The sequence below is a fragment of the Myotis lucifugus genome, unplaced genomic scaffold (genome assembly GCF_000147115.1).
Source record: "Myotis lucifugus unplaced genomic scaffold, Myoluc2.0 scaffold_99, whole genome shotgun sequence".
NCBI lineage: Eukaryota > Metazoa > Chordata > Mammalia > Chiroptera > Vespertilionidae > Myotis > Myotis lucifugus.
Window position 1 is genome coordinate 4,009,484 of NW_005871147.1, and position 26,275 is coordinate 4,035,758.

The 26,275-nt window shown below is 48.7% G+C and overlaps 2 protein-coding genes across 3 annotated transcripts in view; both read left to right on the forward strand.

Annotated features, from left to right (window-relative positions):
* Positions 1–3,025: 3,025 nt before the first annotated feature.
* Positions 3,026–8,757, forward strand: LHX1 (LIM homeobox 1). The gene is made up of 5 exons (XM_006092251.3): positions 3,026–3,713; positions 5,593–5,819; positions 5,918–6,195; positions 7,532–7,697; positions 8,021–8,757. The coding sequence occupies exons 1-5, from the start codon at positions 3,544–3,546 to the stop codon at positions 8,398–8,400; spliced, it is 1,221 nt and encodes a 406-aa protein (XP_006092313.1). The 5' UTR covers positions 3,026–3,543; the 3' UTR covers positions 8,401–8,757.
* Positions 8,758–14,361: 5,604 nt separating this feature from the next.
* AATF (apoptosis antagonizing transcription factor) overlaps positions 14,362–26,275 on the forward strand; it is an 86,433-nt gene continuing 74,519 nt past the window's right edge. The window contains exons 1-4 of one of the 2 annotated variants that reach the window (XM_023756839.1): positions 14,362–14,596; positions 15,516–15,707; positions 18,347–18,778; positions 19,247–19,384. In XM_023756839.1, coding sequence (XP_023612607.1) covers positions 14,506–14,596; positions 15,516–15,707; positions 18,347–18,778; positions 19,247–19,384 — 853 coding nt within the window. In that variant the 5' untranslated portion in view covers positions 14,362–14,505. The remainder of the gene's footprint in view (positions 14,597–15,515; positions 15,708–18,346; positions 18,779–19,246; positions 19,385–26,275) is intronic. The other variant, XM_006092252.3, reaches the window with a different exon arrangement.

The window sequence follows — 26,275 nt, forward strand, 5'->3', positions numbered from 1 at the left end:
CCCTCCCCAACCCCCGTGGCCCGTCTGCTTTGCATAAGAAGAAGCCCAGCTGGGGTGGGGGCGGTGGCGAGCCGCTGGGACCAGGTCCGCTATAGATCCCAGGAAGGGGCGGTTGGGTCCCGGGCGCTAGCGGCGAGAACGCAGACAGCTGGGGGAGGGAGGAGCGTGGGGACCGCGGCACTGGACCAGCCCCTCCCCGCGACCTACACAGCACGGCGGGCTGGGGAGGCGAGGACCCCGTGCCGCGCATCTCTAGGGTCCTGGAGTACCGGGTACGGGTCGGCTTGTTCCTCTTGAAGTGTCGGTCCGCAGGGGGAGCACAGAGCCAAGTCTAAGCCTCGAAGCCGGCTTGCTGGGTTGGAAAACGGCCTCCCATCCCACCGCCCTCCCCGCAGTCAGGAGCCCGAACCCAGGTGTGCGTGTATGTGAAGGGGGTGCGGCGAAGGCGTTAGGGGCTGCGCACCTCGAGGTCAGGGTGGGCGGAGCGCCAAAGCGGTGCGCGGCGGGGCCGGGCTTCCGAGGAAAAGGTGGCTGGCGGCCAGGCGGGGGCCATCCGCAGGCCCTGGGGGTGTAGGGTGGTGCGGGCGGAGACGTGGAGGCAAAAAAGGGACGTTGGTAGAACTCAAAATCCCAGTCCCACTGAGGCTCAAACCAAGCTCGCTGTAGCAGTTTGCCGGTTCGCCGGAAGAGGGTATTCTATTTGCAAAGGGCTAGATTCCCTGCCCCACCCCCAGGCTCAGTGCACGTGGGGTCCAGGGCTCATGTCCCCCTCGTGAGCCCCGGAGCTTGTGTGGGATGTCTGACCCTGCACCGCGAGCCGGGTAGAAAGGCCAGTCCCCAAATCCCGGATAGACCGGGCTGGCTGCCTACCCTTATTTTCTTCCACGCTAGGGCCGGATACTGTCCCCCAGCACCCCTCCTTCGAAAGAAAAACAAAAAACAAAACGGGGAGCAGAACAGCAGGACTGCCTAGCTTTGTCGCCTTCAAATTTCACTTCGGGAGAAATCCCAGTTACTGCATAGAAACGGTGCCGGGGAAACGGAATTTGGTGTTTGACTGGTGTGGGCCAGGGAGCCAGACTGACTCTTCGAGGCTAAGGCTTTCAGGACCCCGAAGCGACCCCCATGTCCGCGATAATCCGCCCCCGTGGAAGGTGGTCCCGAGTTTATACTCTGAGCGGGGAATTGGTGAGGTAGTAGGGCTCCCTGAGAGGGAACTCCGGAGGGTGTGCACTGTCGGCGGTTGTCTGGGAAAGTTGAGGCCAGCCCGAGGCCTGGAAGAGGGGAGGACCGGCAGCTAGGCTCACCCTGCCCGGGCGCTGCACACCCCAATCCACGGCAGCCTCTATGTGGTGGTGCCCCAGGGACGGCCCCCTTCCCACCGACACCCCCACCCCCACCCGCCCCTGTAGCCCTGCGGTTTCCCGCCTCGTCGCTTGTTTTTATGTGTAAAAGGTGTCTCCGGATCACAGCTTTCTCACAACAACTCGTCCGGGTTGCAACTCTTCACCCAAGGCGTTTCCCCACCCACTCCTGTCCCCTCCCGGGCGCCGCGCCTCCGGTCTCCCCCGCCCCCATCAGGAAACCGCCGGAATCAACTTTACAAGACCGCGCCGCGGGAAACAGACACCCAGATCTCCCAGCGGCCCGGACCCCGTGGACTTCGGGTGGATTGGGGGAGGGGGAACAGGAGGAAGGACCGGAGGAGGGAAATTCTGCTGCCAAGGGCCCTCCCTTCACTCCCCCAAAGACACGCACTGTGGTCGGGCCAAACTTCTAGGCCAAGATTGCAAGAAGAAAGGGGGCGGGGGGGAAGGCCAACACTCAATGAATTACACTAGGGCCGCCGGGGCTCCCAGACCCAGTTGCACTCCAGTCTTCAACCAGGTTTGATCTTGGAATACGTCCACCCTCCAGCAGAACTGTTCCGCCTGACCTACTCCCGCGTCCCCACCGAAACCGAGGCCTTACCGGAGCAGGAGGGGGCCGGGGCACCTTGCAGCCCGCCGCGCTCACCGCGCCGGGCCGCCGATGCGGCCGCCACTGATCCTCTAAACGCGGTCTCCCCCGCACTCTCTCCGGCCTGGGGATGCAGAATGGTTTACAGAGGGACCGCGAGCCGCTGATTGGTCGCAGGCCGCGGTGACGTCGGCGGGCGCTGCATTAAGGCGAGGGGGCTTCTAGAGCTCAGCCAACAGCCAGGAGCAGTGACCGAGCCGCCGGAGCCGGGGAGAGACGCGCCGGGACGGCGGACTGAGCCAGGAGACCAGGGACAGAGGGACGCTTGTCCAGGGAGAGCCAGCCACGCACCGCGGCCCGGGCGGCGACAGCGGCGGCCGGTGCCGAGCTGTTCCGGCCGCGCAGAACTGTAGCCGCTGCACCAGGACGTTTTAAAAAAGCGCTCTAAGCTACTCCCCCTCTTCCCGACTCCTCCCGCTGCAAAAGAAACAAAAAAAGGAAAGAAAGAGGCTAGAAAGGAAACCCAGATTTGCCACCACAACGAAAAAAAGAGAGGACAAGAAAAAGAAAAAGTCGAGCGACTGTGGGGTTGGACGCCGGCAGCCGGAGCGTGGGCCAGCGATGCGGGGCTGCGCGCCCAAGCGGCCGCGAATTGTGACTGGAGCCACGATGCACCGCCAGGCGCGGTGAGGAGCCGGCCCGAATCACCTCCCGACGGAGTCCGGGCGCTGGGAGGGCGGTCGCGAGAACGCGGAGGCCGCCAGGCGGGCCCTGGGCCGAGGTGACGGGGCTGGGGCGGTGGGAAGCTAGCGAGCGCGCCCGGCGGCGTCCTCCCGGAGTGGTCCCCCTCCTTTCTCGATTGACACAAACACTTCTCCAAAAGGGGAGAGACCTGAGCAACAACAGTCAACTACGAGATCTTCCTCCTGCCCTCCCCTCCGCTCCTCCTCCCGCGGTCTGCCCCCGCCCCCTCCCCCGGCCCACCCCGGGCGCCCAGCACGTCCCGACCCCGCTGTGCGATGCCTGCAGTTTAGGATCCAAAGCTTCTCTACTCATTTTGTTCTTTTCTTTTATAAAAAGAGGAGGGGAAATCCCGGTGGCGGGCAGCCGGGCACACACACAACCCGCCCTCACACCCCGACAAAAGCAGATGCACTTTGACTTCTGACAGCTCTACCTCAAGCCCGTGAGAACTCCCTACAAATAGCTGGTCGCGTGCGTCGCCCTCTTGCTTCCCCGTTTTATTTATTTAATTCGTTACCCTCACCGTCTCGGTGACCTTCACTCCACCGCGGGTTCTGGGCAGAAGAGTCGCTTTCGCACCCGCCGGAGACTCTTTTCCTCACCCCAGGAGCGGTGGTGGCGCTGCTGGGCCCGGGGCCTTGGGACGCCCAGGCTGCACACCACCGAGGCGCCCCGTTTGCCTCGTTTCCCCCCTCTTTTGATTTCCTGGTGCGGATTTCGGCTGGCACCGCCGTGTGTGTCTCCTCTTTTTGGAGGGGCTGGGGAGCTCCTTTCGGGAGTCAACCCCTCTGCTCTACCTGCTCTTCTCTCTCCGGGCCTCACCCGACTAAACCAAAGACCATGGTGCACTGTGCCGGCTGCAAAAGGCCCATCCTGGACCGCTTCCTCTTGAACGTGCTGGACAGGGCCTGGCACGTCAAGTGCGTCCAGTGCTGTGAATGTAAATGCAACCTGACCGAGAAGTGCTTCTCCCGGGAAGGCAAGCTCTACTGCAAGAACGACTTCTTCCGGTGAGTACTTCCCTCGCGGGCCTCTGCCGCTCCCTTCCCGCGGGCCCTTCGGGGCCAGCCACGGATCAGAGGTCAGCGTGGTTGCGTTAGGGGACTGCCTTTGGAGAGGGCAGCCAAGTCCCGCAGGCGCCCGCCTCTTCGCCAGCTGGCGCGCTGGGCTCCCGGGACGCGTCCCTGCTTGCATCCTGGAAACTGTGGGTCGCGGCTTAGCTGCACGTGCCTAGGAAAAAAGGGTCTGAGCCCGCCTCGGCCCAGAAGCCCCTCCGAGCTTGGAGGAAGGCAGCGCGGCCTCAGGCGTGGTAGCCCTGGCTGCTCTCCTTCCCAGTGCGCGGAGCTCTCCAGCAGCTGCATTCTCCCGGCCTCCTGGGTTGCTTGCCCTCCGGGCTGAGCTTTGAAGCCCTGTCTAGCTCTTCGCCGCCGCGGCTAGAGGTCTCCAAGAGGTCTTGGCGGGAACCGCGGAGCTTTTTGCACGGGGTGTCACAGCCGCTTGCTCAGGCAGCGGCAGGAAATAGCCCCTATCCTACACATCCCGGGGCGTTCCCGAAACCCCGACCGGCCTGCCGGCGCTGGCCTCGGCAAACTGCCTCTCCGCCACTGTGAAACGCCCAGAGGCTGCAGCCTCCGTGAAGATCGTTTCCCCTGCTCACCCCGCTGCCTGGGGTTGGCGGGAGGTTTGGCCTCCGCCCTACGCGGACTTTGGCTCTGGGGCGGGGGATCCACTCGGAGCTCTCCCAAGCACTGCCCATCACCCCGCCACCTCCTTGCGGAAACCTGGGGGGAAAGCCACAAATTCTCCCGACACCCCTCCATTTAGCATTTTAATCGTATTCTCTGAAATTCACTGTTTGGGTCACCAAATCCACACAAACACTCAAGTCAACAGAGAACTGGAGCGAATTCGAATTGTCATTCCCCTTGCGGTGCTGGAAACCTCCCAGTTTCCTGGGCTGACTAGGTCTCTATTTTCTTCGGAGTCTGTAGTGACAGATCAAACTGGGAGAGGGGGGTGGGTGGGAGTTCAAGCCACCTGTCCCCAATGCCACCCCAGGACGCGTGGCTCTGGTTAGGGGAGACTGTGCAGCAAAGCGCGGTGCAGGCTGGTATTGCCAGGAGAAGCCCAGGCTGAAGCTCTGAGCCTCGGCAGGCCATGCCCGCTTTCCCTGGCGCTGGCTGGAACCCAGCCGGGGAGCCGCGCACCGTGCCAGTGGGCCCCAGAGGCCTGGCCCTCCCGCAAAGCGCGTCCCGGTGTCTAAAGCCAAGCCGCGGCTCTAGCTTGCGCCAACCTGCCTGTCTTTGGGCTTGAACGTGGCTGCGGTCCAGCTGCGGCCGTCTGGGCTCTCCCAGGCTGTTTGTTCACCTGCAGCGGGACTGGACCTCGCCAACCCCTCCACCTCCCTCCCCCCGCCAGTGCGCGGGTCCTTTGGCGGTGAAGGAGAAAGGGCGCGAGAAGAGAAGCGGCGCTGGGGAGGCGTTTATAAGGCGCTCTAATTAGAATTTGACTGTTTTCTGAATCTAATCGGAAAATAAGTGCCTCCCTCCCCCTTCCCTTCTCCGCCTTGCCGCCTTCTCTCTCGGGCAGCGCTTTTTTCCTCAGGGACACATCGGGCATGAGGCTAGGAGTGGGGGCAGTTTGGGCTCCGCGCTCTCTCACTCTAACGAAATGGATCTCCTCCCGGACTTTTTGTGGTGCCCGCGCTCTCTTCTGCTTTCTTGCCTACTTGATCGGCATTCTGCCTTTCTTACTTTTTTTGCTGTCTCTCTTTCTTCATTTCCCCCGTCCTTTTCGCCTTCCTCCATTTTCCACTTATTTATTTCTCCCTGTCTTTTCCCCTGCCTCTGTGTTCTCTGCCCCTTCCCCCCCACCCCACCCCCCTTGCAGGTGTTTCGGTACAAAATGCGCGGGCTGCGCGCAGGGCATCTCCCCTAGCGACCTGGTGCGGAGAGCGCGGAGCAAAGTGTTTCACCTCAACTGCTTCACCTGCATGATGTGTAACAAGCAGCTCTCCACCGGCGAGGAGCTCTACATCATCGACGAGAACAAGTTCGTCTGCAAAGAGGATTACCTAAGCAACAGCAGCGTCGCCAAAGAGAACAGCCTGCACTCGGGTGAGGCCCCAATTCCCCGAGCACCCGGGGCGGGCAGGTCCTGGGAGAGGAAGGTCGGCCAAGGCCGCTGCTCACACCTGTCCCTCCCTTCTCTCCAGCCACCACGGGCAGTGACCCCAGTTTGTCTCCGGACTCCCAAGACCCGTCGCAGGACGACGCCAAGGACTCGGAGAGCGCCAACGTGTCGGACAAGGAAGGGGGCAGCAATGAGAATGACGACCAGAACCTGGGCGCCAAGCGGCGAGGGCCACGCACCACCATTAAAGCCAAGCAGCTGGAGACGCTGAAGGCTGCCTTTGCCGCGACGCCCAAGCCCACGCGCCACATCCGCGAGCAGCTGGCTCAGGAGACGGGCCTCAACATGCGCGTCATTCAGGTCAGGGTCCACTCGGTTCCCCCAGACCCACAGGACTCCTCCAGGCCAGCTCGCAGGAGCGGAGGCTGGCCTTGGGGTGAGGAGAAGAAGCCCAGAGACACCCTTACCCCTTTGGACATTTGAAGCTCTGCCCAGTGTTTAGAACGACTGGAAACCCCTAGGTCTCCTCCTCTTCCTGGTGATCGTGGTGGCCGAGGGGGGGAGGGAAAGGGAGCTAGGGAGCTCCGCAGGAGGTTGGAGGAAGGGACATGGTGGGACATTCGGTGAGAGTTGGGACGCTTTTTCTCTGCACCACCTACCCCTGTTCCAAAGGAGCCCAGAGGTCACTGTGCATGTGGAACTTAATGGTTCCTCTGGCTTCTGCACAAGGAGATCTCCCTCTGCATCCCTAACCCCAACTTTGTGGGTCTCTTGCCCTAGTTAGACAAGTCCCAGAGCAGAGGCTTCCCCTCTGGAGAGAGTGGGGCATCCTGGTTAGAAGGTGAGGTGGTCGGTCTCCTGGGAGTCAGCCCTACCTCATGGTCCCAGGTAGGATGGGGAGGGAGGTGGCCATCTGGGCAGCTGTGCTGGTTGTGTAAGCATCTGAGACTGCACGTGCTTCGGGTGGAGGCTCTGGCCCAAGTTCAGTTGTCCCGTTCATGTGCCTGGATGCTCTTCCAGGGTGTGCGTGGATGCGCCTGGGAGGCTGAGGGTGCACACACGGAGGGGCAGGGGGAGGTCCAGGGTCTGGGAGGTTGTACCAAAGTGCACGCACGTGAATGGTAGGCTGCATGTCTGTGTCACTATGAGTGAGCGGCTGCGGATAACTATCTTTGGCAGTGGAAGATTGTGCGTGGGTGTGGAAAGGATATTGTGCGATTTGGTGTCACTGTCGTTGGGAGATTGAGTGTCAACAGGAGGCTGTTTAGTTCTCTGTGTGCTATCATGTGGAGGAGGGAGCTGCCAGGGACCGTGGAGGAAAACTGTGTGTCTGACACTACTTGGGGAGGCTGCGTGTCTATGTGTGCATAGCCCCGGAGAAGCTGTAACTATGACATTGTGACTTAGAAACAACTCCAACTGCCTCACGTTGGGCAGGGCAGCTTGCCCAGGTCCTCCAGGCGGGAATCCTGTTCACCGTTGGCTCAGGGGCCGCCCAGCGCTGCCCTACTCAGAGGACCCCACCCCCAACACCATACACAACACGCGCGCATACGCACACACACACCCGCACACACACACCCGCACACACGGAGCTCCGAGAGCTAGGCTGTGGAGTGTGAGGGGCCGGCGGGGCGGCTAACCCGAAATGGGGAGTGGGGTTTTGTGGCTTCACCCTGTGGCGTGTGTGCTTCAGGTCTGGTTCCAGAACCGACGCTCCAAGGAACGGAGGATGAAGCAGCTGAGCGCGCTGGGCGCCCGGCGCCACGCCTTCTTCCGCAGTCCGCGCCGAATGCGGCCGCTCGTGGACCGCCTGGAGCCGGGCGAGCTCCTCCCCAACGGGCCCTTCTCCTTCTACGGAGGTGGGTGCGCTGCCCCGGGCAGGGCTCGGCCAGGCCCGGGTTGGCTTCGTTGGAAGCGGGTGGCAGCGCGGGAGGCGCTTCTCTCGGGCTACAGATCAGAGGAGAGATGGGGGAGGCTGGGCATTAAATGAGGGGGAGGTGGAATCCCCGAGCCTGAGTGAGGCGGGTGGGCAGTTAGCGAGCAGCTCCAGGGTGTGCACCCAGCCTCCTCCCAGTTCCCAGCCTGGAAGGGAGCCCCCAGCCGGCTGGCTAGGGTGCCTCCCTGCCCTTTATCCCACCCCACCCAGGGCCCTCCCTGACCTCCTCCTCCCCCTGCTCCGCAGATTACCAGAGCGAGTACTACGGGCCGGGAGGCAACTACGACTTCTTCCCGCAAGGCCCCCCGTCCTCGCAGGCTCAGACACCCGTGGACCTACCTTTCGTGCCATCGTCCGGGCCGTCCGGGACGCCCCTGGGCGGCTTGGAGCACCCGCTGCCGGGCCACCACCCGTCGAGCGAGGCGCAGCGGTTCACCGACATCCTGGCGCACCCCCCGGGGGACTCGCCCAGCCCCGAGCCCAGCCTGCCCGGGCCTCTGCACTCCATGTCGGCTGAGGTCTTCGGGCCGAGCCCGCCCTTCTCGTCGCTGTCGGTCAACGGCGGGGCGAGCTATGGGAACCACCTGTCTCACCCTCCCGAAATGAACGAGGCGGCCGTGTGGTAGCCGGGTCTCGCGCGGTCCGCGGAGTTCGTGGTTGTACAGAAATGAACTTTTATTTAAGAAAAAAAGAAAAAAATCATAAAAATCAAGTCACACCCCCTCCCACTACCACCGCTTTCCTCCAGCCTCGGGGACCATTTTCCGTCTGGGGAGACTGGATAGGAAAGGGAAACATGACATAGGATTGAAATCTGCCTGGAGGTAGGACTGGGATCCGCGACCTGGCTGGCCCGGTGCAGGACTGGGCTTCCCAAGGGAAACAGACCTCTCCTCGCCTCCCACCTGGACCCGACTCCGTGGACAGACAGCGCGGGCGTGCGAGTCTGGCCGGCGGGCGGCACAGGAACGACCACGGCGGCCTCCCGGGTGCACAGCTCAGTGGTGACGCCAGGAGGGAGCTTGCGCCCACAGCCGGGCTCAGGCTTCGGAGGTGAGCCGTCCTTGGGCGCTCCCAGGCCAGCCCAGGGGGCTCTGGCTGTGGGAAACCTAATAGTGTTGGTCTCAGTTCAGCAACAGCGACAACAAACTTAATAGCTTCAGAAACGTCGACCTGCTGTGCATCAGGTGGGACTATATATATATATATATATATATATATTTTGTCTCTCTGGGTTTTTTTGTTTTGTTTTGTTTTTGCCAAAATTGCAAAATTCTAAATGTAAAGCCCTCAGTATCAACTCTTCTACCTTCACAAAGCTCTATACACCTATACACACAGACACACTGGATAGGACGGTCTCCAGCCAGACCTCTCAGTAAAATGACTTGAACATCATCTGTACAAGAAAAGTATTCTACTTTCACACACACACACACACACACACACACACGCACACACACAGACACAGAGTTTTAAAAAAGACTATTGAACTAAAAACAGTCAACTGTTTACGTATAATGTTAAATTCAGGAGTTCAGTGTTTTACTAATACATCCTGTTTTGAAACCTCTTGTTCAAAAACAAAACGTTTTGAGCAGTCAACCAAAATTGTTCATTTTCTTTTCCTGTAGATGTTCTGACAGATTTGCAGGGCTCACAGCTCACTGTGCTAGTATGTAAAAAGGTGTTGTTTACACAAGGCAAAAAGAAAACACGATATTCAGACACTTGCCAAATAGAATAATTATAGCACAAATACTGTAAAGGTGCCTGGCACCACAACCTGAGAAAGTGTTAAAAAAAAAAAGTGTTACAAGGTTTAAGAAAAAAAAAACATCTTTGCTAATTTTTAGTCCTGTTGAACATTCATGGAATTGTTAATATGACTTATATAGACCCACACAGGTTTTATTTTTGTGTCTTTAAAATAAAAGTCCAAAATATTTAAATTTTATGGTCAAATATGCAGTCAGCAGCTGCTACTTTTTTCTTTATATATTAAATTTCTCATATGTCTTTTATTGTTCTGATAAACCTAAGCTTGTGTGACCTCCAGTGCATATTAGACCATTCACTGTATGAAAGAAAACATGATGTTGAATAAATTTGTGAGTTTTTAATAAAAATAGAAAATCTGATGTTTAGATAATCGGTGTGTTATTTGATGTTTTAAGAACTAGAAGGGAGGCAAGATGGGGAGCCGAATGACCCCTTAGAAGTGAGGCAGGACTGAGTTATCTGTTTTCACCTTGGCTGCGGTTGAACCCCATTGCTAATGCCAGCCAAGCTTTTCTCCATGGCTTCCTGCTGTTATTAACTACAGATTTGCATTCTGTGGATTTAACTGGTAGTGTTGAAGAGATCTTTGCTGATAAGTTAATATAGAATTTGAAATAGAAATAAAATCCATGGCTCAAAATGAATGACCCTAGTCTGTGATTAGGCATGAGATCCCATGTACTCCCCCCGCCCCACAAACAAGACTGGACTTGTGAATGTCAGCTGCAAATATATAGTCAGAGGTGGTCTTTTTCAGTTTCAATTCATTTCCCATAGATAATCCTGTTTTCTAATTTGGTGGTTTGAAAGATAATGTAAAATGAGTGTACGGTACAGCTAAAAGTGAAATACTTTAATCCCTTTCACAGAAATGATATGAAATAGTTGTTTTATAGTATTTGTTACATTTGAAGTTCCCCAGAAGGAAAATTATTTTGCTGGTACAGATACATATTACGTTTCTTTGAGAGATGAATAAAAATAACCAATATAGAAATCAAATGTCAACTGGCAGTTGCCCATTAGTTCTGAAAAGTGGTTCAGTCCCTTCCAAGCCTTCAGTAAATGTGGAAGGAATTTAAATATTTTATCTACTATGAAATACATGTGTGTGTTTTAATATCAAACGCTATTGGAGTTCCAGGATTTCTTTTCCGCATCACCTAGATTTCACACTGGGTTATTTACTTACCCCTCTTTTTTAAATCAAGGTTTTACATGAAAAGGCATGTAATTTCTAGTGTTGTTTTCATATTTTGTTAAGACACAACCAACTGTATCTTTCCTGACAAGAAGGCTTTAAAATAAGCAATATTTCACTGCACCCATAGGATGGCTTATCGAATGGGGAGGACTGTCAGGGAGGAATCTAACGGTGTCCTTGCAGAAATCCAAATTTAGGAAATACAGGAGAGACTTCTGAAACACCTAGCCTCTGCACACAGTACGTTTCTTTATCCTCTTTGTATGCAATCACTGGATGGGTTTGTTTTTCCTCCCCGTTTAGCGTTTATTTGTGTTAAATCATAGCCAACTTATTTATTATAGCCACCCCCTTTAAAGACATTCATTTAACTGCACCTCGTTGGGAAGCTGCATTTTCCTATCAAGCCTACTGAATTATTTAGCAGCTTTATTGTGGAATCGGGTGCTTGATAAGAATCGTTTTAGAGTTGGGCGCTCTGAGGCAGCAGCTCAGTCTTTCCGCCTTGGCGCTGTCCCCTGAACCCTAGCGAATACCTGAACAGGTGGCAAAGCTTAGCAGTCAATTTTGGAGCTGCCTGAGAAGAGGAGATCTAGAAATGTCAGCAACTGTTCTCCTTCCCATCAGAGCCTGGCTGCCCACCTCTAGCTCTGAGGTGCAGAAAAGCACCTCACCATCCCCACTCCGGTGGGGCTAGGAGCTCCCAGAGAAAGACACGGCCAGCCAGGCAGAGGGGAGCACCAAGGCAGTCCCCTCCCGCCTAGGAGGGCACTCTCCTCTCTGGCAGCCTGGTTTCTCCCTGCAGCCATCTTAAAGCCGCCACCGCTTGTGCCTTTTGCCACCTGCCCTCAGGGTGCCAGCAGCAGGGTCGCCATTTGCCCTGGGAGAGAGAGGTGAAACTCACCCACCCAACTTCTCCAGGCTGTGGGGATCTGGGGGGCTACTTTAAGGTGAGACAAGGTTGGGGAGGACTAGTCAAGGAAAACCAGGACAGGCATTGGCAGGGCCTGGGACCTGGAGATGGATAGTATCAGAAGAGAGAAGAGAGGCAGTGAAGAACCTGGTTTCCCCAAACTCTTGGTCATGTGACAGGCCGTTGATTGGGACAAGGGGGTGGGGTGGTATCTAAGGGCACCCTTGCGCATACTCTGGTATTCCTCCATCTGTCTGCCACTTGCAGCCCTTAGGCAGCAAGCAGAGGGAGGCCCTCTGACCTTCTCTGGAGACGACTGTTCTTTGGGGAGTGTGCTCCCATTTACTCCCGTCCCCCTGCTTATCTCATCTGTTCTCATCTCTAGAGCAGTCAGAGGTTTACATTTCTTCTAGGAAGTGAAGTCTTTGAAATATGTCCGCCCGTAGTCCACACTCCTCTCCTTCCCATCCCCACCAGGAAACCCCTCGTTCCTTCTCAAGAAACTGGAGGGTGGGGGACAAAGAAAGCATGGGAGGTTGCTCTCCTGCCCCATGCCTCAGTTTCTCTCAGTTGCATCTTAAGTTTTAGAATTATCCCTCTTTTCTCCACTCGTGGAATCCTCTCCCTGCCCTCAGTATGGGGTAAGAAAACAGGGGAACATTTGGGGGCCCTGGGATGTATGAGACAGGAGTGGCTGTGCCCTGTTGGCATGACAGCTTAGAGGTGGTCTCTCACCTGCCTTGCCTTCCTCCCCCTTTCTCGCTTTTCTTGACCCCCAGGGCAGATTTCTAAGCAGTATTAGTGTCCAAAAGAGGAAGGGAAGAGGATTGTGGGAGGTAATTTCCTAAATATGGGCTGAGAGAAACATTTTTGTCCTTCAAAGCCCAGGACAATGGCCCCTTGTCACAGCCTGAGGAGCATGCTTTTGCTCTGAGAGGGGCACCAGACTTCAATTCCAGAGGATATGTTGTGTTTGTTTTTTATTTTTTTTATTTTTTATTTTTTTTAAATATTTTTATTGATTTTAGAGAGGAAGGAGGGGGATAGAGAAATAGAAACATCAATGATGGGAGAGAATCATTGATCAGCTGCCTCCCGCATGCCCCCCACTGGGGATCGAGCCTGCAACCCAGGCATGTGTCCTTGGCTGGAATCGAACCTGGGACCCTTCAGTCCGCAGGCCAACGCTCTATCCACTGAGCCAAACCAGCCAGGGCTGTGTTTGCTTTTTAAAAAGCTATTTTCTAGCTTGAATTTTCTTGCAGACAGTAAAAAGCAGGGTTTGGTTGTGTGTGTGTTTTTTGTTGTTTGTTTGTTGCCTGAGTCCCATGTCCAGGGTGCTCCAGATCTAGCCTGGCGTTCTTTCCCTTCCATGTTTGTGGGGGAGGTCAATCCTAAAACAGGTCTTCATCCCCTATGCAGCCACCCAGGAAGGGACATATGTATGACAAGGCACACGGAAGTGGTGGACTCTCGTTGATCTTGATCCTGAAGGCATATGAAGACTGTGAACATCAGGGTTTCCTACTTCCCTTGGGTCCCCCAGTAAACACTGGGGAGCTGAGGGTTCCCTAGGAAGTTCAGCTGTGGGATGCAATTAGCCTGGGCTGTACCCAAGAAGGGCATGGGACATCTTTAACATCTGTTTTCTGGATCCTTTTGGGGTAGTTTCTGTTTAGGGGTTTTCCATTCTCTACAAGTGACTTCAAACAGATACTGGAAGGGTAGATGGCTCTGTAAGCACACTCATCTCTTATTGTTGCTTCTATTTACAAGTTTGTCTGCTCCTCCAGGCTGATCACCAAGGAGAGACTCTAACTTACTCATCTTTGCATCTCTTCTAGCAGTGCCTGCCACATAGCGGGCGGTCCGGGAATGCTTGATGAGGAAAGAGAATATTAAAGGATTGTGTCTTTCCATGTGCCTGATTGCAATTAAATAGATCCTATTAAGTCTTTATATTCTGAGTCTACCGGTACCCCTCTAATGGTAGACTTGAGGTTTTCTGTATTTGTGTATCAGTTCCAAGTGTCTGAGTATGCCCTCATCTTTGAACAGCAGAGACATCAATAGGATGGGTGTGCATAGTAGTAACCCCCTCCCCACCCTTTTTTCCCTGTTCAGACAAGGCTACTTGGAGAAACTACATAATCGATCTTTACTTATGCACAACCATAGCGATTCCTAATTATTCCTATTAGTAAAGATGCCAGCAGTCTGCCGTACACTTACACATACACATCTCTGATATAGGATTCCCAAATGCTGGCTGCTGCGGGGCCAAAGTCTTAAGCCCGGCCCCTCCAAATGGAGAAATGCCAGAGCTGCTTTTAGTCCCAGGCTGTGCATGCCCGAGAGCGCACCTGAAGCTCGAGACGCTTACGCTAGACTCCCTCCTTCCCAAATCAGCCACCACCGGTCACGGCTACACTACACTTTATTTCCAAGCAAATCTCGGACAAATCTGGAGGAATATCTTATTCCAGGGGACAACGGCCGCTCGCATCGCAATCCCTGCTGAGCGCTGGCGTCAGCCACGCACCCGTGCGCGTCCCCGCGCCTCCCAACACGCCCCTCAACGCGCACGCGCGCGGCCGCACGGCGACAATCCCTCCAGCCTCCCGGGCGCTTCCGCCTTCAATCTAGTAGTGACGCCGAGGCCCCGCCCCCTCCCGGAAGTTGCCGGCCGGGAGCTGGGCGCCAGGCGCCGCGCGGTTCCTGACTGGCTTTGGGAGACGCCTCCCGGAGGGAGGGCCCCGCGGGGAGAAAGCGTCCCGAGCTAGGGCCGCACCTTCACGTGCGCGGCCCGGAGCGGAGCGAGACCTGGTGAACATGGCGGGGCCGCAACCCCTAGCGCTGCAGCTGGAACAGCTGCTGAACCCGCGACCACGCGAGGCGGATCCAGAGGCCGACCCGGAGGAGGGTGAGGTGACTGGGGCAAGGCCACGTGCGGGCCCGCGCCGCCTCCTCCTTCCTGTGTGGAGGAAAACTGCCCCCCGGAGGGTCGCCCCGGGCTCCGGAGGGCGCCTGGGCTGCTGACACGCTGTCCACGGTAGACTCGGTGCCCGGGTGGGCGGAGCGTCCCGCGGACTGTGGCTTGGAACTGGGTCCCGGGCTGCCGCGGGGAGCCGGAGTCTGGTCGCAGGCTGGGAGTTCCTGTCAGGGTGCTCTTACAGGGATTGTGTGAGGAATGGCGAGAAGGAAGCCTCCTCCGTTTTTTAAACCCCGCCTGTCCCTAAGAACTAACTTGGAGAATGCAGACGTGGGTTTCCGTGGTGCCGCTTCAGTCTCCGTTGACCTCACGGCACTTGCTCAGGGGCTGGTGAGTGAGGCTCGGTTCTGTCTGCTCAGGTTCGAGGTCTCGTTGGGAGTCATCCTGCTTTAGACTTGAGTCAGAAAGTGTGAGGAAGGGAGAATGATGACGGGTGAATGTGAGTGCTGGGCTGTGTTTTAGGAATATCAGTTGAAGGAACTGAGGCTGTTTAGCCAGGATAAGCGAAAAGAAAAGAAAAAAAAGACACCCCCAAAACTCCCCGAGGGATAGGGTGGAGTGAGGACAGAACATGATGGCTGACATAGTGTTTGAGTGACTGTCATACACGGAAGAGGAATGACCCCAGTTTTATGTGCTCCAAGGCGGAGAAGTATCTACTACTTAGCAGATAGAGGCGGCTTTCTGTGCGGGAACAGCAGTAAGGAGAGGGCTCCCTTGGGAGGTAGCGAGTTCCCTGACCCTGGGAGTTGGTAGGGGTTTCGTAGAGGACGTTCAGTGTGAATGGAAAGGGTTGGCCAGGGTCACCATTGAAGTTGGAGGTTCTGATTACTTTTCCCCTCGCCCACAGCCACTGCTGCCAGAGTGATTGACCGGTTTGAGGAAGGAGACGATGGGGAAGGTGACTTCCTGGCTGTGGGTAACATTCGGAAACTGGCCTCAGCCTCCCTCTTGGACACAGACAAAAGGTATTCTGGCAAGACCACCTCTAGAAAAGCTTGGAAGGAAGACCAGTGGGAGCATCCTCTGTCAGGTTCATCCGGTGAGTGGATATGTTTGCATGTTTATTTTGGGGGGGGGGGGGTGTTTGTTTTTTAGCATGGTACTCTTTCTCGTTCTTCCCTAATTTTTTAAGGTTAAGATTCCACCCCCCCCCTTTTTTAATGAATTTTGCAAGAGTAGTCTATATACCCCCACCTATGATCTTAGAAGAGACCATTGATTTAGCTTTAGAAAGGGCCTTAGAGGTACTTAATTTCACTTCATAGGGAAGCAAAAGCCTGAAGGTATTAAGTTGCTACACTCCTTACGTTTAGATTAATAGTTCACTGTAAAATGGAGTAAGAGAAAAGGCAGTGCACATTGGACATTGAAGAGGCTGTGTGTTGAAAAAGCATTGCCTCTGATGAGCGTGCTATTCAGGGATTTTGATCCTTTCCCTTCAGTTTTTCAGTCTTACCTTGGGTCACTGTATGACATTAATTTGTGAAACTCACCTTTTGCCATTGCAAAAATAACATAATCCTTCCCTATTCCCTGCAGGAGTGTTAGAAGATGTGAGCTTATAGTTTTAAAGCAGAGTGGAAGGAGTGGTTGCATATGGTAATTACTGAGTGAATGTCATTTGATTTTCATTAGAGAGATCAGAGGTGCTATGTTGAGAATCCACAGATAATATAAAAGGAACTTTCATTTAGGTTATGATATATATATGACTTAGTCCTTGATATAGTTCTGCAAGTTCCTGATAACCTCATTTCACATTTTTTGCCTAGAGACTGCTAAAGAGACCAGTATGAGACAAATATTATAGTACTTATTGTGTTGTCACCATGTGTCAGGCACTTAGAAAACCCTTTAAATTAAATTCCAAGAACCTGGGACACAGTAAATCTTCAAAAAATGTTATCACCATTATCATTACATATATAATTTCATTTAATCTTCCCAATAGCCTTGTGAGGTTGATACTATTTATTCCCATTTTACAGATAAAGAAATGGAGGGATAGATTAAGTAATTTGTTCAAGGTCATATAGGTAGTAAGTGAAAGATCCCAGACTCAGGTAAGGCAGTCTGACTCCAAGAGTTCTCTTAATTAGTACTCTGTAGGAATGTTTCTTAATCTGAAAAATTGCATACCTTTAAAGAACTTTGCATTTAGTTTTTGTATTTATGTATTTGACAGATTTCCCCGTGTCTTTAGTTTATATATAGTTTTTAAAAGAAGTACTGAAGGCCTCTCCACATTTTCATGAAATCTTTATTTTATTGAAGAAAGTTGTTGGTAACTGGTCCCTGTGTCTAATAATTATGTTTGCTATACATGGGACCTTTATGTTCTACCATGGAAGAGGTAGGATAATCAGTGAAGACCCTAATCAGGTGATACCCTAAGGAAAAGTAAAATCAGGAGCTGTAATTAACATTCCATTTACTGTAGGATCAAGTTCAAACTCCTTCCCATTACAGGTAAGACTCTCCTGATAGCAACTTTGTAGGCTACCTACCATTCTGCACTCTAGTGTACTTTTATGGTGCTGGACCTTTGCATATGCTGTTTTCTCTTTCCTTTCCCCTTTCTCTATATGATGAGCTGTTACTTATTAAGTAAAATTATAATGTCTCCTCCTACACACGAAGCCATCTCTTACCTTTCCAGGTGAGTTAAGTGGTTCCTTCTCTATATACTGTACTTGTGACATTGTAACATAATTACTGGTGTGCATATCTACCACTCCCACCAGACTATGAAGCCCTCCTCATAAGTATCACATTCTATTTGTCATTCCTTAGCCTTTTTCTATGCCTGGCTCATAATAGGTGCTTAATCCTATATAATAAAAGGCTAATATGCAAATCGACCAAATGGTGGAACAACTGGTCGCTATGATGCGCACTGACCACCAGGGGACAGACACTCAACACAGGAGCTGCCCCTGGTGGCCAGTGCGCTCCCACAGGGGGAGCACCGCTCAGCCAAAAGCCAGACTCACTGCTGGTGAGCACAGTGGTGGTGGCAGGAGCCTCTTTCACCTCCGCAGCAGCGCTACCGAGTGGCGGTGGCAGGCGCAGCAGGGCCAGGATGAGCGGGTCCCAGATTGCGAGAGGGTGCAGGCCAGGCTTAGGGACCCCACCTGTGCATGAATTCGTGCACCAGGCCTCTAGTAAGTATATAATAGTGTACATTTGTGTGATAGAAATTATGCATTTGGGATAGTTAATGATAACATACATATTTTTAGATGCAGGTTTGGGAAAACTGGTAATTCCCACACACCATTGAAATCTGACCATTCTTCAAGGTCCAGACCAAAGACTATCTCTTCCTATTTAAGTGTACTTAAATTCACTTGTCCCACAGTTAAAATTTCCCTCTTCTCTGGGTTATCAAAACTTTGTTAAAGCACTTTTAAGTCTTTTCTGTATTATAATTTTATGGGTCTTTCCCACTAGAACTTTTATGTTAGGATTGGATTTATGTTTTGTTCATCTTTGCTTCTCCATTAACATTTTATAGATAATAGATGTGTAATAAATATTTATTGGATTGAGTATAATGTATAATACTTTTTAAAAAAAAAATAACTGCCATGGCCCTTTAGATGAAATGAAAAATACAGCCTGGTATTTGCCTCAAGGTAACATCCATTTCCTTTCCTTCTTCTCTCCCTTGTTTAGACAAGGAAATATCTGATGAGGAAGAGTCTGGAGATGGCGATTCAGAGGGGCTGGGGCTGGAGGAATCTGATGAGGATGCCATGAGTGCTGCTGAGGAACAGGAGTGTGGTGATGATGGGGACAATAGTCTGGCCTGGAGGAAGGGGAACAGAAGCCGCTCTGGGAAAACACCAGGCTTCACTATCCAGAATATCAGTGACTTTGAAAAATTTACTGAGGGAATGGATGACCTTGGTAGCAGTGATGACGAGGAAGACGAAGAGGAGGAGAGTGGCATGGAAGAAGGGGATGGTGAAGAAGATTTAGAGGGTGCCAGTGAGGAAGACAGGGCTGAAGACAGGAACAGTGAAGATGATGGTGTGGTGATGACCTTCTCCAGTGTCAAAGTTTCCGAGGAAGTGGAGAAAGGCAGAGCTGTGAAAAACCAGATAGGTTTGTACATGGTTTGCTGTTTGCTTATTTTTCAAAGTGTCTGCATTTGATGTCCTTTTTGTTTGTTTGTTTTTGGCTGTTCGCTCTCTCCTGTGTCCTTCCAATTAAGTTTGCGACATGCCCCACTTACCTAGAAGCCTAAAGCCCCGTTCCTCTATGCTTAGCCAGCCATTTCTACACTGAGCTGCTTAGTTGGTTCTGCTCTAGTACTTATGGCAACTGTGGAAGATTGAAGAGGAGAGTGTTTTCTCCTCTCTTTGGGCTTTAGCATTTTCTCTCATGTAGCACATATTTGCTTCCAAGATACTGAATTTATTTCCTATAACAGAGAGTGTTTCCATGGCATGAAAAACTGTGATAAAGCTGTGTTGCTTAGAGACAGACTGGTGTGATTTCCTGTCCTTTCCCCCCTCCCCTCCCCAGGAAGATTGTGTAACTGAGGAATGGAATTATTTTTTTCTTTCTCAGCACTGTGGGACCAGCTCTTGGAAGGAAGGATCAAACTACAAAAAGCTCTGTTGACTACCAATCAACTTCCTCAACCGGATGTTTTCCCTGTTTTCAAGGACAAGGGTGGCCCAGAATTTGCCAGCGCCTTAAAAAATAGTAAGCATACTTATTGGGATACTTTGTAGCACCACAGAGTTGAAAAAGAGAAGACGTGATTTTAGTGATAATATGGTATAAAATAGTAGTTTTTAACTTTTTTTAAAAAAAGCAATATAGTTCTTTTATCAAATGAAGATAACTTTGGTTGAAATGGATTGGGTGCGGAGTCATGTCTGTTGTGCTGTTTTTCTTACCTCCCCCTCTCCTTGGCTTTCTGAGTTACTTCTTTTAATGTTCAGAGAACACTCGTTGGAAATCTACTGTTACAGAACGAAAGGGAGAGAAGGAATGACTAAAATCAGTTCATTTAAGTTGGTTGTATCACATACTTAAAAGATGCCCTTTTTTTATTGTGAGGTTTCTAGAAGATGCTAAGATGATCTTATTCATATCTTCCTTTGAGTTGCATAGAGTGAGGCAAGATGATGACTGCAGAAGGAGGAAAAACGTTTTAGAAGAGAATTGCTGAGCTGTGAAGGCCAAAAATTTTAGGAGAAAAAAGGAATTTAGAAATATTTTGGTTCCCAGTCCCTTCATTTTACATATGAGAGAACTGTGGCCCAGAGAGAATGAGTTGCTGAGAGTTACAGAGCTTGTATATACATTGCAAGGCAGAGAGAAAACTCCGGCTTTTCTGCCTTTTGATCTCGGAGTCCTCCTTCTGCACCACACTGCCTCCCGTGTGCTGTGTGCCTGTACGCTCAGTGGCACCAAAAGACTGGGGTAGAGAGAGATTTGGGGCTAGTGCACTGTGGTTGGGATCTCTATTCCTCATTTACATGCTAAGGCTTACTGTTTTCATTTGTTCTTTAAAACTTATCTTATGGGGTTAGGTTTGGAAGGGAGCTGAGGAGGATTTGGCATCTACCTTTAGGGAGCTTAAACCATTCAAAATAAATAGTAGGATTTCTAGGGAAGGAGATTTTGTGGACCTTTCATGTAGGAAAACATGTGGTTTAATTAAAAATTACTTCCTAGAGTCCAGTCTTTAGATTGTATGTCCTGCCATACTTGAAGTCTGTTTCCTATGTGAAAGTCCTGGGTAATCCTTCAGAAACCCTGCTGATACTGTGAGGGTGGGTCATTTATATCCCTCTCCCAGCTTTTCCCCCTTTCTCCCTTAAATAAATGATAGATGGCCAGTTTTCAAAATTTTTGAGATTTTTGGAGCATTTCTCTGCTATCTTTGACCTAATTCCTGGTTTGGCTTGTAATGAGACCTAGACTGTCTGAAATGTTTTTGCTGAAGGCCTTTTCCATTTTGTTACTTAATAGTTTTCTTGCTTGAGCTTTTCCTTATTTATTTATTTATTTATTTATTCATTCATTCATTCATTCATTCATCTTAAAATATTGATATTTTAAGAGTCAGTATCATGTATAATGGACACATTTTTATTCTTGGATATAATTTATTATCTTTAACAGTTTTAATGTTATATTTAACTTTTACAACAGTTCTTATTTTTTTTATTTTTTATTTTTTGGTATTTAACCAATTGCCTCTTTGCCTCATTGGTGAACTCCAGTTAATCTGATGGATGTCTTTTAATCTGATGGGGTGGGCTATGGTGGAAGAAGAAGAAGAAAGGAATGTTTGTTTGATATCATATATTTTAAGATGGGAGAGTGGGGAGTTTTCTGATAACCAGAATTTCTGCACATCTTACAGGTAGTTAATTTTTGTTTGTTTTCAACCTTCTGATGACAATATGATGTAACATGTTATATACATGCATGTCTTGGTAAACAGAGTTTAAGAAAAATGTCTTGACTACTTTACTCTGAATGAAGAATTTATACCGTGTAGTAAAGCTGATGTGGAACATAGGCTGAATTTGTGCTGACCTCAAGTAAACACTGGAACTTAACTGTCTTTAAGTAAATTTCTTTTCAGTTTGCTTGGTCTTGCAGTAAAGTCAGACTGCGTGGGTTTAGATTCCATCTCTGTGACCTTGGGCAAATTACTTAACATCACACTAAAATGGCGATAATAAAGTTGTGAGATTAAAGGACATGATCTAAAGCCTTAGCACAGTGTCTGGCACACAGCACACCACTAATGTTAGGGATGGGTATTATCTTTTTCTGCTGAAAGAGGTATTTGGCAATGTTAAGCTATGTGAACGATGGGCATCATTGTAACAAACTATCCCCACTGACTTCAGTGTTTTTTGACTTTTTATTAGTATTTATATTCCCTGTATAATCTAAATTAACCATTTGTGCTGGAAAGTGGGTAGTGTTTTATTCTATTAGAGGCCTGAGGCACGAAAATCATGCAAGAGTAGGCCTTCCTTCCCCGGGCTGCCGGCACCGGCTTCCCTCTGGCACCCGGGACCCGGGCTTCCCTCATAGCCCTGGCTTCGTCAGAAAGGTCATCCGGAAGGACATCCAGAAGGACGTCTGGTCTAATTAGCATATTGCCCTTTTATTATTATAGATAATACTTACAGTTCACCTTATGCCTATGGAAAGGTGAGCATATATTTTCTTATTGCCAAACCCAGCCTATTGCCTCCCTGAAACGTTCAGTCTTTCCTGGAAATATTTCCCTTTGACTTTGGTGACATTACATATGCTGTTTGGGTTCTTCTGCCTTTCTGATTTCTTCTCATCTTAGAGTTGACTCTTCTTTTATGCTGCCAATGTCAGTTTCATTGCATTTAGGATCCTGTTCTCAGGTAGTTTTTTCTTGATATATTCTCTCCTAGGCACTATCATTTACCCTCATAGTCCTAACAATAGTCTCTAAATCAGCAGACTTCCAGCTGTATTTTAGCCACAGTAAACTTCTGAGCATGTCTTTGTACCTTCAGTACCCTAACGTCTACTTTCAGAAACTAAACAAATATCTCCTGCCTTCAACAACACACATATGCACGTAGTCCCCAATCACCTTGACATTACATGTTGGTAATTAACTCTTTAACTGTGAAGTAATTTCAAAGACATTTTGAAAATATTTTAGTAGCAGCATAGTGGTAAATCATGAAGTAACCTTGGCAAAATTAAGGGATCTTCTGTGTACAAAACCATTTCTCTAAACAGATTAGCTTTTCCTTTGATTTTCTTTTAAAAAGTTCTCCAGTACAGTATTTGGAGGAAGGTCTTTTATGTTGGTAGCAACGATATACAAGGAAGAGTGCAAGTTACTTAAGGAAAACTCAGCATGACTTATTTAAAACTTTTCATTATGGGATATATCAAACCTACATAAAAGTAGAGAGAATTGTACAATGAACTCATATACCGTTACCAGCTAATACCAATCTTATTTCATCTGTACTTATACTAACTCTCCCCTTATTTCTGGATTATTTTGAAGCAAATACCAGACATCCTATTATCTTGTCAGTAAATCAGCATGTATCTCTAAAATAAAAGGATTTTTTAAAAAATCACACCACCATAATTTCACATAAAAACATTAACAGTGATTTCTTAATAAGCATAACTGATTTTAATGAATGGGGAATTGAGAGAACATTTTTGTAACAGGCACTCTCTACTGTCTTTTTCAGAGTTTGCTCTACAGCTTTAAATGAAGTGATTAAAGGAAAGCCAAACTCCAGCCATAATAAGTTGACCTTTTAGTGAAATGCATGTTATTAATGTATTTAATGAGATGCATTACAAACTGCAGTGAGCACCATGTTTCATTACAGGTCCAAAATGCAATATCATTAAAGACCTTTAATAGAAACAATGGTTGACATTTTGATATTTCCCATAAGCAAAAAAATCCAAGAACACAGTATAATGTAATATAAATATAGAGGCATTGTTGGAATTTTTTACTTGCCTAAGAGTATAAAAACAAATTCCATTATTAATAAATCACATTTGTTTGCTCCCCCTCATCTTCCCACATATGATTCATACTCATCTTCTCATCTCTTTGTGGTCTTTCCTCTGGCCCCTCAACTATTTCGACTTGAATAGACTGAAAACTTTAATTCTTAATTGACCTCAACACTAATAGATAACTTAAAGAATAACTTGTAAAAATTTTTGAATAAGTCATGAACAACCACAGAGTCTTGATAATGTTTCTGTTGTTTTTACATTTTATTTATTTTTAAGTAAGCAGTACATTCACATGGCTCAGAATTCCAAAGATACTAACAACTACATAGAATTCTCCTTCCCATTCTTTCAATGCCCCCCTCCAGTTCTCTATCCCATAGACAACTGATGTTATCAGCGGAACTCCTCCCTTTAATTACTTCGTTGCCTTAGGTGACAAATTCATGAACATCTATTTCAGTGTTCTCTCTCAATTAACACTTTATGGGTTCATGACAGAGTTCTCACAAATGGTCTGTAGAACCCTGAAATATTCTTAATTACTTGGAATAGGTTTAAGTATTGCTTGGGATGAAGACACTTGCAAGCTTCTCCAAGAGTAGCATTGTGTAGAATTAAGGACCTTTATCACCGTGGACTTCATTAAGCCAAGGTGATGTGAGATTGATCTTTTTGTTTCAGCTGATGGCTGTCATTTTTTAAAATAGCTTTACTGTTCTAATTATAAAATTATGTTACGCTTACTTCAAAAATTCAGGAAATACATCTATATATATAAAAGACTAATATGCAAAATGTCCCCTTGGGAGTTTGACCACTTGCTATGATGTGTGCTGACCACCAGGGGGCGGCGTGGAACGAAGGAAGGCCCTGGCCAGCAGCCAGGGAAGGGAGGCCCCGACCGGCATCTGGAAGGCCCCAATTGGCCCTAATCGCTGGCCAGGCCTAGGGACCCTACCCGTGCACAAATTTCATGCACCGGGCCTCTAGTAAAAGCATAAAGAAAAAAATAAGGATTACCTGTATCCTGCTGCCCAGAGGTAATCACAGTTGTCATTTTGATGAATATCCTCTCAGATCTTTTTCTGTGATTACACACACACCCCTTTTTAAAGTGAAATTGGACTCAAAAATATGTACTATTTTGTAAACTTATTTTTTTTATTTAATTTGTCATTTCATGTTAGTATATTTAGATATACATCAGCATTTTCTGTGGCTACAGAATATTCCACTTTATAGATTTACTGCAATTTGTCTAACCAATCTGTGTTGATGGATGCTTAGGTTTGTTCTAGTTTTTCACTTTTATAAAGCATGCTTTGATAAACATCCTTGTACATACATATCTGTGCAGTTTGTCTAAAAGCAGCACTGTCCAATAGAAATGTAATGCAAGCCACATGTGTAATTTTAAATTGGTAACCACATTATAAAGGTAAAAAGAAAGAGGTAAAGTTAATTTTATTTTATTTAACCCAACATAGCAAAAAATTTATTATAATTTTAACATGTAGTCACTACAAATACAAACGAGGTATTTTATGTATAGTTTTCCATGTTAAGTGTTGAAATTAAAAGTGTACTCTACATTTTTCAGTGCATTTCAAAATTTGGACTAACCACATTTCAAGTGCTCAATACTCACATGTGGCAAGTGGATACTGTATTGGACAGCACAGATCTGCATTCCCCAGAAATGCAGTTGCTAGGACAGGGATCGTATGGTACCTTTTATTAAAAAAGGCTTTTGGAATATGTTGAGAAATTGGCCATAGAAGATTTGTAACAATTAAAATTACCATCTGTAAATTATTGTCTTGCACTCCTGCTACCACAAGAATATTATTTTTTTAAAAATTTTTTCTTTATTGATTAAGGTAATACATATATGTCCTTATTCCCCCCGCCCCCCAGAATATTATTTTTTGATCTCTTCTTTTTTCCTAGATGGGAAATGAAAGCAATCATGTCTTGATGATAACTTTCTATTTGATATTTATATCATACCTGTTGCCTTAGCATTGAAATATATGCTATGTTTTGTCTATTTATTAGTGAATGAGCTCTGTGTAGGAAGACATTTGGTCCCTCTTGAACTACTACCTATTTTGTCCAACCTGGTTAATTAGGCACTTATATTATGTAGAGAGTAAAGCAAGTGCTTTTCCAAAATAACCAAGTAGTGCAAGCAGGAGTAGAGTGTCAGATTTCCCCAGTGATTCCTCTTGCCCTGAAAAGATGAGATGGAGCCGTGAAAGCTTCAAAATTATGGAAATTTGTTTTGTTTTGGGTTTGTTAGGGATTAGGGTTGTCTTTAGCCCCAGAAACAATTAGTAACTCATTAATAGTAATGAGTTAGATAAGGCAGCAACCCTGGCTAGTAGTAGCTTGTAGGAGTTTCAGGTAGGATCCCTCTATCTGTTATTCACGATGGAGTTGTACACCGAATATTGGGACCTTTGTATGGACATTTAATTAATCTTTTACTATATTCCTGGCCAAAAGAAAAAGAGGGAGAGAGAAACAGCTTCAATAGTACCAGCAATTCTGCCTGCCATTTTATTGAGTGAGTGAGTGAGTGAGTGCTCTGGAGTAAGCATGAGAGGGCAGCTGGATCAATTATTTTCTGTTCCTGAATACCTCTCATCAGACATACTATGTATGACTCTAGTGTTTAAAGTTACAATATGCAAAAAAAAAAAACCCAAAGTGACAGCATGCAGTCTTTGTATAATGGTCCTAAACACAATTATCTGTTTAATCAATGAAGTAGCTGCATGTTCTAGTGTTTGAGGGGAGGAACTGAATATGTTGAACTTGTGGAGAGACAGCATGGTGCTGAACTTTAAGGGCAATTTTAGGGATTTTTAAAGTAGTTTGCTTAGAACTTGATTTTTACTTTATTCTCACACTTTAGACTTCAGAGCCTAGCCACTGCATAAAATGCTTACTCTACTTTATTGTTATTTATATCTTAAAAGCTATTTTTAAATCATTTTATGAAAATTACACTTGAATATGATAAACAGTACAGAAGCATTCTGGAAGACAAGTTCTTTGCGTTATATTTAGTCT